The sequence below is a fragment of the Nycticebus coucang genome, chromosome 3 (genome assembly GCF_027406575.1).
Source record: "Nycticebus coucang isolate mNycCou1 chromosome 3, mNycCou1.pri, whole genome shotgun sequence".
In the NCBI taxonomy this organism is placed as follows: domain Eukaryota; kingdom Metazoa; phylum Chordata; class Mammalia; order Primates; family Lorisidae; genus Nycticebus; species Nycticebus coucang.
In genome coordinates, this window is record NC_069782.1 from 45604989 (window position 1) to 45617201 (window position 12213).

The 12213-nt window shown below is 37.1% G+C and overlaps 1 protein-coding gene across 1 annotated transcript; it reads right to left on the reverse strand.

Moving 5' to 3' along the window:
• Positions 1-7043: 7043 nt before the first annotated feature.
• On the reverse strand, positions 7044-9827 carry LOC128581458 (pre-mRNA-splicing factor CWC22 homolog). The gene is given in 4 exon segments (XM_053584327.1): positions 7044-7429; positions 7432-8640; positions 8643-9122; positions 9125-9827. Coding segments are annotated over 4 exon segments (2691 nt in total). The 5' UTR covers positions 9741-9827.
• Positions 9828-12213: the final 2386 nt, after the last annotated feature.

A 12213-nucleotide genomic window follows, 5' to 3' on the forward strand; every position in this document is an offset into this window, starting at 1 on the left:
TGGTATAAAATAATCATGGGGCAGAATCAGTGGAAAAACTCCAGTAACATGAATAACCAGAGTGGATCAACTCCCCCAAGGAATGACATGGCAGACACAACTGAAGATCTCATTCATAAACAAATGGCTGAGATGTCAGAAATCAAATTCAGAATTTGGATGGCAAATAAAATTAATAGAATGGAGGTAAAGTTGGAATGAGAAATTCAAGGAGCATTTCAAAAGTTGTCTCAAGAATTCAATGAATTTAAAGACAAAACCCCAAAGATTTTAACACATTGAGACAAGAATTTGCAGCCCTCAAAGATCTGAGAAATACAGTAGAATCTCTCAGAATCAGAATGGAGCAGGCAGAAGAAAGGATTTCTGACATTGAAGACAAAGCTTTTGAACACTCCCAAACTCTCAAAGAGGAAGAGAAATGGAAAGCAAAAATGGATCATTCTCTCAGAGAGCTCTGGGATAACTTGAAGAAAACTAATATTCACCTTGTAGGAATTCCTGAAGGTGACAATGTGGCTTCACAAGGCACAGAGGCTCTTCTTCATGAAATTATGAAAGAGAACTTTCCAGACATGCCAAGAGATTCTGAAATTCAGATAGCAGACAGTTTCAGAATCCCAGCAGGACTCAACTGGAATAAAACTTTCCCTAGGCACATTATAATTAACTTCGCCAAAGTTAAAATGAAGGAGAAAATTCTGCAAGCAGCCAGACATAAGAAAACAATAACAAGGGGAAGAATATTAGAATGACTGCAGATCTCTCTGCTGAAAGCTTTCAAGCTAGAAGAGGGTGGTCATTGACTTTTAATCTCCTAAAACAAAATAACTTTCAACCTAGGATCCTGTATCCAGCAAAACTGTGTTTCATTTATGATGGACAAATTAAATACTTTAATGATATTCACATTTTGAATAAATTTGCCATAACTAAACCATCTCTCCAGGATATTCTCAGGCCTATCCTCCATAATGACCAGCGCACTCCTCCACCAACAAAGTAAACTCACTCAGAAACTTTAGATCAAATTCCAACTTCCACCGTGGTGAAAGGATTAAAAATGTCCACTGGATGTTCAAAAAACTCGATACCCAAAATTCTACCAGGGTTATCAATATTCTCAATTAATGTGAATGGCTTAAATTGACCTCTAAAGAGACACAGGTTGGCTGACTGGATACAAAAACTCAGGCCAGATATCTGCTGTATACAAGAATCTCATCTTACCTTAAAAGATGAATATAGTCTCAGGGTGAAGGGATGGTCATCTATATTTCAGGCAAAAGGAAATCATAAAAAAGCGGGTGTTGTAATTTTATTCACAGATACAATAGGCTTTAAAGCAACAAAAGTAAGGAAAGACAAGGATGGTCACTTCATATGTGTTAAGGGTAACACTCAACATGATGAGATTTCAATTATTAACATTTATGCACCCAACCAGAATTTGCCTCACTTTATAAGAGAGACTCTAACAGACTTGAGCAACTTGATTTTCTCCAGCACAATAATACTTGAAGATTTTAACACTTCTTTGGCAGTGTTGGATAGATCCCCCAAGAAGAGGCTAAGTAAAGACATTTTAGACTTAAAATTAACTATTCAACAACTGGATTCAACAGACATCTACAGAACATTTTACCCTAACAAAACTGAATACACATTATTCTCATAAGCCCATGGAGCATACTCCAATATTGATCACACCTAAGGGTCATAAGTCTAAACTCAGCAAATTTAAAAGAATAGAAATTATTCTTTGCATTTTCTTGGACCATCATGGAATAAAAGTTGAATCCAGTAACAACAGGAATCTGCATAATCATACAATAACATGAAAGCTAAATAACCTTATGCTGAATAATAGCTGGGTCATAGATGAGATTAAGAAGGAAATTACCAAATTTTTGGAACAAAACAACAAGGAAGACATGAATTATCAGAACCTCTGGGGTACTGCAAAGGCAGTCCTAAGAGGGAAATTTATAGCACTGCAAGCCTTCCTCCAGAGAATGGAAAGAAAGGAAGTTAACAACTTAATGGGACATCTCAAGCAACTGGAAAAGGAAGAACATTCCAACCCCAAACCCAGCAGAAGAAAAGAAATAACCAAAATTAGAGCAGAATTAAATGAAATTGAAAACAAAAGAATTATACAACACATTAATAAATAAAAAAGTTGGTTTTTTGAAAAGGTCAATAAAATAGATAAACCTTTGGCTAACCTAACCAGGAAAAAAAGAGTAAAATCTCTAATTTCATCGACCAGAAATGGTAAAGACGAAATAACAACAGATTCCTCAGAAATTCAAAAAATACTTAATAAATATTACAAGAAACTCTATTCTCAGAAATAGGAAAATCTGAAGGAAATAGACCAATACTTGGAAGCATGCCACCTTCCTAGACTTAGCCAGAATGAAATGGAAATGTTGAACAGGTTTGTTCAACATTCTGAAATAGCATCAACCATACAAAATCTCCCTAAAAAGAAAAGCCTGGGACCAGATGGCTTCACATCAGAATTCTGCAAAACCTTTAATTAATAACTAATATTATTAATATAGGTACTTATATTACTCAACCTTTTCCAAAATATAGAAAAAGAACGAATACTACTCAACACATTCTACAAAGCAAACATCACCTTGATCCCCAAACCAGGAAAAGACCCAACAAGAAAAGAAAATTATAGAACAATATCACTAATGAATATTGATGCAAAAACATTCAACAAGATCCTAGCAACAAAATCCAGCAACACATCAACCACTTATAAACCATGACCAAGTGGGTCTTATCCCAGGATCTCAAGGCTGTTTCAATATATGTAAATCTATAAATATAATTCAGCATATAAACCAATTAAAAAACAGAGACCATATGATTCTCTCAATTGATGAAGATAAAGCTTTTGATAATATCCAGCATCCTTTCATGATCAGAACACTTAAGAAAATGGGTACAGAGGGATATGTCTTAAACTGATAGAGGCCATCTACAGCCAACCCACAGCAAATATCATTTTGAATGGAGTGAAATTGAAATCATTTCCACTCAGATCAGGAACCAGACAAGGTTGCCCATTGTCTTCACTGATTTTCAACATTGTAATGGAAGTCTTAGACATCGCAATTAGGCAAGAAAAGGCGATCAAACATATCCATATAAGGTCAGAAGAGATCAAACTTTCACTCTTCACAGATGATATGATTGTATATCTGGAAAATACCAGGGATTCTACTATAAAACTCTTAGAAGTGATCAAGGAATACAGCAACATCTCAGGTTACAAAATAAACACTCATAAATCTGTAGCCTTTATATACACCAACAATAGTCATGCTAAAAAAACAGTCAAGGACTCTATTCTGTTCATAGTAGTGCCAGAACAGATGAAATATTTGGGAGTTTACCTAATAAAGGATGTGAAAGATCTCTATAAAGAGAACTATGAAACTCTAAGAAAATAGCTGAAGATGTTAACAAATAGACTGTACCCATTTTCTTAAGTGTTCTGATCATGAAAGGATGCTCATGGCTGGGAAGAATCAACATTGTTAAAATCTCCATACTACCCAAAGAAATATACAATTTTAATGCAGCTCCTATTAAAGCTCCACTGTCATACTTTAAAGATCTCGAAATTTGTTTTATATGGAATCAGAAAAAACCTCGAATAGCCAAGACATTAGTCAGAAATAAAAACAAAGTAGGAGGAATCATGCTACCAGACCTCAGACTATACTATAAATGGATAGTGATCAAAACAGCATGGTACTGGCACAAAAATAGAGAGGTATATATATGAAACAGAATAGAGAACCAAGAGATGACCCAGCTGCTTACCATTATTTGATCTTTGACAAGCCAATTAAAAACATTCAGTGGGGAAAAGATTCCCTATTTAACAAATACTGGCTGGCGACCTGTAGAAGACTCAAACTGGACCTTTCATGTTTTAAGTTTAAATCTTTAATCCAGAGAGAGTCTATCATAGTTAATGGTGAAAGGTTCTATCATAGTTATCATAGAAAGTCTATCATAGAAAGTTATCATAGAAAATCTTTCACCATTAACTATGATAGACTGTCACTGGATTAAAGATTTAAACTTAAGACATGAAACTATAAAAATACTAGAAGAAAGTGCAGGGAAAACACTTGAAGAAATCAGCCTGGGTGAATTTTTCTGACCCCCCAGGCAATTGAATCAACACCAAAAATACACTACTGGGACCTGATCAAACTAAAAAGCTTTTGCACAGCCAAGAACTCAGTAAGTAAAGCAAGCAGACAGCCCTCAGAATGGGAGAAGATATTTGGAGGTTATGTCTCCAACAAAGGTTTAATAACCAGAATTCACAGAGAACTCAGACATATTAGCAAGAAAAGAACAAGTGATCCCTTCTCAGGGTTGGGACTTGAAGAGAAACTTCTCTGAAGAAGACAGACACACGGCCTACAGACATGGCTCAGTGAGTAAGGCGCCAGCCCCATATACCGAGGGTGGCGGGTTCAAACCCAGCCCCGGCTGAACTGCAACCAAAAAATAGCCGGGCGTTGTGGCGGGCGCCTGTAATCCCAGCTGCTTGGGAGGCTGAGGCAGGAGAATCGCGGAAGCCCAAGAGCTAGAGGTTGCTGTGAGTCCTGTGTACATCATGGCACTCTACTGAAGGCGGTAAGGTGAGACTCTGTCTCTACAAAAAAAAAAAAAGTTAAAAAAAAAAATAAATAAAAAAAGAAAAAATGCTAATCATCCTTAATCATCAGAGAAATGCAAATCAAAACTACTTTGAGATATTATCTAACTCCAGTAAGATTAGCCCACATCACAAAATCCCAAAACCAGAGATGTTGCCATGGATGTGGAGAAAAGGGAACACTTCTACACTGCTGGTGGGAATGCAAAGTAATAAGTTCCTTTTGGAAAGATGTTTGGAGAACACTTTGGGATCTAAAAATAGACCTGCCATTCGATCCTATAATTCCTCCACTAGGTGTCTATCCAGAAGACCAAAAATCACATTATAACAAAGATATCTGTACCAGAATGTTTATTGCAGCCCAATTCATAATTGCTAAGTCTTGGAAGAAGCCCAAGTGCCCACCACCCCATGAATGGATTAATAAATTGTGGTATATGTATACCATGGAATATTATGCAGCCTTAAAGAAAGATGGAGACTTTACCTCTTTCATGTTTACATGGATGGAGCTGGAACATATTCTTCTTAGCAAAGTATCTCAAGAATGGAAGAAAAAGTATCCAATGTACTCAATCCTACTATGACACCAATTTATAGCTTTCATATGAAAGCTATAACCAAATTATAGCCCAAGAATATGGGGAAAGGGGAGTGGGACAGGAGAGAAGGGAGGAGGCTGAGTGGGAGGGTAGTTGGTGGGACCACACCTATGGTGCATCTTACAAGGGTACATGTGAAATTTACTAAATGTAGAATATAAATGTCTTAACACAATAACTAAGAAAATGCTATGTTTGAAAATATTTCAAATTGTATATAAAACCAGCACATTGTACCTCATGATTGTATTAATGCACATATCTATGATTTAATAAAAAAAAAAGATTTATCTAAGGACATTTTAGTTTGTATTAAAACCAAGCCTAATTTTTTTAAATTAAATCATAGCTGTGTACATTTGTATGATCATGGGGCACCATACACTTAGTTCATAGACCGTTTGACACATTTTCATCATACTAGTTAACATAGCCAAGCCTAATTTTTAAAAGATAAATATAATTCTACAAACTGGATTTTCAAGAAACTACATCCAGAGAAGATGTAATATTATGGATCTTTAACAGAAAATAAGTTTTCCCCCAGTAACAGCTAGTGAACTGGAGCTGGCTTTGACAGGCTCATGAAAGGCAATTGCAAGCATCTCTTTTCAACTCTACATTAATTGACATCAGGATGCTAGCCTGAAATTGGTTATGGTGAGAATGTTTATACTACAGAAATCAACAAATTCCAAATAAGTGGCACTCTCCTGCCTCAAGAAAGCTGGTAATTTACCAGCATATATGCCTATATCTCTTTTCTCCCTTGATTCCTCCTTTAAAAAAAAAAAAAAGGTTTAGGCTGGGTACAGTGGCTCATGCCTGTAATCCTAGTACTCTAGGAGGCCAGGGATTATCTAAGATGAGGAGTTGGAGAGCAGCCTGAACAAGAGTGAGACTCCATCTCTACTAATAAATAGAAAAATTAGTCAGGCCTGTGGTGGGCACCTGTAGGTTATGAGTTTGAGGTTGGGGTGTATTATGATGCTACAGCACTCTATCCAGGGTAACCCAGTGAGACTCTAACTCAAAAAAAAAAATAAAATAAATTAAAATTTTAAAAAGGTTTATTTGCACGAAACACTTGCTAAAAGCCCAATTTATTTTGTTTCAATACACACACATTTCCAAATTTGAGGAGTTGTGGGACCTTTTAGCAAATGCTGCTTGTTTGTTTTTTTTTCAATGAGTATTTGATCATTTTATTCACAAAATATAAGCAAGACTTACATCCTTTTCTGGTGAAACTGTTCTCTTCAAATAATTTTATGGGGAGGGCCTTGAGATGTATCAGTTATAAAACATGTTATAAAGAAAACATTTTAAAATTTACAAATACAAATCAGTACTTTATACAAGAATTCTCTACAAAGTTTACCAATCAATGTAAAAAATAATCTGTTTCGGGCGGCGCCTGTGGCTCAGTGAGTAGGGCGCCAGCCCCATATGCCGAGGGTGGCGGGTTCAAACCCAGCCCCGGCCAAACTGCAACCAAAAAATAGCCGGGCGTTGTGGCGGGCGCCTGTAGTCCCAGCTGCTCGGGAGGCTGAGGCAAGAGAATCGCGTAAGCCCAAGAGTTAAGAGGTTGCTGTGAGCCGTGTGATGCCACGGCACTCTACCCGAGGGCGGTACAGTGAGACTCTGTCTCTACAAAAAAAAAAAAAAAAAAAAAAAAAATAATCTGTTTCAACTTAATATAAGGCATGCCCACTTTATGTCATTTTGTAGAATTATTTTTGCTTTGTGAGAGACTTTTCTCTTTGCCAATCCTGATTTTTCCTTGCTTCTCTGGAATGTTCAGCGTATATGCTAGATTTTTCCCAATGCCTCTCTGAACCATTCTGATATCTATATTCATCACTTCTAGAGCCTGAATGCTTTCTATCTGTTTCCCTTGACTTTGATCTATCTCTTCTTCCAACATTTTCACTGTCCTTATTTCGATGTCTGTGCTTCTCATTTTCAGAAAAAGAATTTCTTCTCTCTTCTCTTTTCTTTTTGTGATCACCACGCTTATTCTCCAAATCTCTGTGCATTTCTTGATCTCTGTCATTCACAACTCTACTGTAATTATTTCGTTCAGGGGGAACACTTCTGTTGAACATGTGCTTTGTTAGGGATCTCTACCATTTGAATCTTTTGAATTTCAATCTCTGTGTTTTTCTGACCGTCTGTCTCTGTCAGTCCTTGTTTCCTGGTGCCTGTGTTCTGGTCTTCTTTCTTCATGTTTTCTATCATTTGTTTGTTGGCGCCTGATGAATTTATCTACTCCTTTACTTCTGGTCTTCCTTTGTCTCTTCTTCCTTATGTCTTTAGCTGAGGCAGAGCTGTGACTGCTGGTAGATGAAGAATCACTCTCTTCACTGGAAGACTCTGAGCTGCTATTGCTGCTGTCAGAATCAGAGTCGGAGGAGTCAGACTCTGAAGAGGAGGACGCTGAAGAGGAAAAAGATGGGGAGGATTTATTTTTCTCAACATCTGATTTCTGTGCCACGATGACCTTTGGCATATTTTTGAGATGCTCACGCAATTCATCCGTTAAACCCCCAAGACCTATAGAGGTAAAGAAGTTAATTGCAAATCGAGTGTGTCTTGGATTATCTCGGGGTAATAATCCTTCAAAGAATGGCTGCAGAGTTTCATCCTTTAATCTTGCATTCAGTTTAGGGAGACCCATGTATTCACATAGTTCCTGAAAAAATATTTTAATGAAAATTCTACTGGATGATGTGGTGGTTTCTTCGCTCAGTTTTATACATTCAAGAACACTCCATGGAAGTGAATCAGTGTACAAAAGGTGAGCAAACATCTTAGCAACATTTCTCAATTTGTTTGTTTCCAAGCAATGGATGGTATCATATTGTTCTTTGAATATACTTTCAAAGGATTCCATGTACTCTTTTTTTAGCATACAAAATCTCCCAGCTAATAAGCCAAAAAATTTCTCATACGTCCTTTGTTGAGCACAGCAATCAAGTATCATGTTGCAGAGTTCTTTTGTTTGACTTTCAGGGAATTCCATTTTCAGCAATTTGTGAGCACATTCCTCAAAATCTAAACTTGACTGAATAGCAAGATAAATTGAACAACAAAACGAGACCAGATTAATTTCTGTTTTGTCATGAATAGTCACTTTTTGTCCTTCTTCATCTTCTTCTCCCTCTTCCTCCTCTTCTTCCTCACTACTTCCAACATCTTGGTCTGTGTTTGAATCACTGTCTCCTTCATCAAGAATTTCCTTCTTAATAGTTTTGTACTTCTCTTCATTCTCCATAAAATTAGGATCCATCTTGAAAACATTAAGAACATCTTCTGGATTGTAGTCAAAGGGAGCATATGGGTGAATTGATCATCTTCCTCCACTAAGTCAAGTCCTTCTAGGATAATGGGGTGGTCCTTGAATCCATCCTTCCATACAGCGAACATTACTTCAATCATATATTGAACTCTTTTATCAATTTCAGACTCATGCGGAATGTTTCGAAGGCGTTCAAATATAGCATTGATTCCTCTTGGTGACACTTGTGATAATTTGAGGCCACATTCCTTGAGAAAACCAATAGCTACTTCAACACTATCATCTGTTGGTCTTTTCAGGAGCAAAGTGAGCATCTCTAAGCATAAAACCTCATGTGCCACATTCTGGTTAATAAGATGTGCCATAAATTTTGAAGCAGTCAGGCAAAGTTGCTTATCATTTCTTCGATATCCTTTTCGAAAATTAAGAATTAACCTTCTGAGGATTAATTCCCCAATTTGTGGAAATTTTGAGTTGATAATTGCCACTAATGCTGCATAAACATGGGTGCACTCTGTGCTTGTAAAATAGATCTCGACAGCAGACCTCTTCCTCTAACTGTATTTTCTTGAAGAAGCTCTTGAATAATAATACTTATATTGGAAATGTTGACTTTGTTGATAAGACCATTGATTGACTTCTTTAGGGCCTCCCAGCTCATCCTCTGGTATGCTAAGCTGTTTTTATCTGTAATCTGTTCTTGCATCATCCTGAGCTTTGCAGGGGGAATGTATGCTCCACCAGTGCGAGTAAGGAGAGGATCCAGCTCATCTTTTTTCTTCTTTGCAGTAGGCTCATCCTGAGCAGAGGAACTCTGGGTTACTGACGATTCTGGGCTTCTTCTCCTAAGAGATAGAGATTTCCGCAACCTTTTCCGATCCGCATTTCTTTCTCTTTCTCTGCGTTTTTCTCGGTCTCTATTACGTGACTCCATGCTACCATCATGAGAATGACCTCTTCTCGAATGCTCCTGGTCTGACCTGCTGTAATCAAAGTAATCTCTATCCCGTGGGGATCTTTCTTGTTCTACATATCTGTCTTCTGGAGAGGAGGTCCTCTGATATGAATTATGGTTTTCCCTTCTGTCATGACCAGAAGAATGTTTTATCTGTGCCACACTACTTTTCATTTTCTGTTGTGGTTGATAAATAAATCAAAGATTCCTCAAATTGGTACAAGTACTCAATGGTCTGAATTCCTGGACAGTTTACTTCTTCTGTCTTAAGCTCCACCGCGCAGCCATTACATCGGATGTCGCAAATGCTGTTTGAATTCATATCTTTCCTTTCTTTTAGTTGGAGGAGCCCAGGGTGAATTTACTAAAACTATTAAATAGAAGTAAAATATCTCATTATTGTTGGGATTACCAATCCTGGCATTTAGATTTCTGGTAATAATGACTATCAACGCACAGGTACTATAAATGACTATATGGCTCCAAAATTGGGACCAGAAATCTAAAAGCTCTATATAAACATCAGTGGAGAAATGTATGCTTTAAGACTTACCTGGTCTATTTGCAGAGATTTAAAAGGTATAAATTCTTATTGTATGAAGCATTTGTCTGGTTACTTAGAAATTGCCCTACTGATATTTTTTAAGGATAATGAGATCAGCTCAACCTTGAATCTAGTTGCATTGCCTTACAGGGAACATAGCTATAAATGTGAGGGAATTTATTTTTTTTAATCCAAATCTCTTATTAACATATAAAGGCAAGTCTTAGATCTAAAGTTATTGGATCAGAGTCCTTATGGTTTTTATCTCCTATACCTAGAATAAAACCTCAAAACAATTTTTTTAAAAAGTAAGTGCTTAGGTGATATTTACATTAAAAGGGAAATTTATTTTTAAGGTTGTAGAGGTAACAATGAATGCAATTATTTATTTAATGCCTGTCTTCCCCCAGGAGACTACGAGTTCCATGAGGTCAGTTTTTTTTCTTTTTTTTTTTTTTTTAATTAAATCATAGCTCTGTACATTGATATGATCGTGGGGCATCATTCACTAGCTTTATAGACCGTTTACCAAGTTTCACATATACCCTTGTAAGATGCACCGCTGGTGTAATCCCACCAATCCCCTTCCCTCTACCCACCTCCCCCCTCCCTCCCCTCCCTTTCCCCCTTCCCCCTATTCTTAGGTTGTAACTGGGTTATAGCTTTCATGTGCAAACCCTAAATTAGTTTCATAGTAGGTCTGAGTACATTGGGTACTTTTTCTTCCATTCTTGAGATACTTTACTAAGAAGAATATGTTCCAGCTCCATCCATGTAAACGTGAAAGAGGTAAAGTCTCCATCTTTCTTTAAGGCTGCATAATATTCCATGGTGTACATGTACCACAATTTATTAATCCATTCATGGATCGATGGGCACTTGGGCTTCTTCCATGACTTAGCAATTATGAATTGAGCTGCAATAAACATTCTGGTACAAATATCTTTGTTATGATGTGCTTTTTGGTCTTCTGGGTGTATGCCCAGTAGAGGGATTACAGGATTGAATGGCAGATCTATTTTTAGATCACTAAGGGTTCTCCATATCTCTTTCCAAAAGGAATGTATTAATTTGCATTCCCACCAGCAGTGCAAAAGTGTTCCCTTTTCTCCACATCCGTGCCAACATCTCTGGTCTTGGGATTTTGTGATATAGGCTAGTCTCACTGGAGTTAGATGGTATCTCAAAGTAGTTTTGATTTGCATTTCTCTGATGATTAAAGATGATGAGCATTTTTTCATATGTCTGAGGGCCACACGCCTGTCTTCTTCAGAGAAGTTTCTCTTCAAATCCCTTGCCCAGCCTGCGATGGGATCCCTTGTTCTATTCTTGCTAATGTGTTTGAGTTCTCTGTGGATTCTGGTTATTAAACCTTTGTCAGAGACATAACCTGCAAATATCTTCTCCCATTCTGAGGGCTGTTTGCTTGCTTTACTTACTGTGTTCTTGGCTGTGCAGAAGCTTTTTAGTTTGATCAAGTCCCAGTAGTGTATTTCTGAAGCTGCTTCAATTGCCTGGGGGGTCCTCCTCATAAAATACTCGCCCAGCCCGATTTCTTCAAGGGTTTTCCCTGCACTCTCTTCTAGTATTTTTATGGTTTCATTCTTAAGTTCAAATCTTTGATCCAATGAGAGTCTATCTTAGTTAATGTTGAAAGGTGTGGGTCCACTTTCAGTCTTCTACAGGTTGCTATCCAGTTCACCCAGCACCATTTGTTAAATAGGGAATCTTTTCCCCATTGAATGTTTTTAATTGGCTTGTCAAAGATTAAATAACGGTAAGTAGCTGGATTCATCTCTTGGTTCTCTATTCTGTTCCAGACATTTACTTCTCTGTTTTTGTGCCAATACCATGCTGTTTTGATCACTATTGATTTGTAGTATAGTCTGAGGTCTGGTAGCGTAATTCCTCCTGCTTTGTTTTTATTTCTGAGTAATGTCTTGGCTATTCAAGGTTTTTTCTGATTCCATATAAAACGAAGTATTGTTTTTTCAAGATCTTTAAAGTATGACAGTGGAGCTTTAATAGGGATTGCATTGAAATTATATATTGCTTTGGGTAGTATAGACATTTTAACAATATTGATTCTTCCCAGCCATGAGC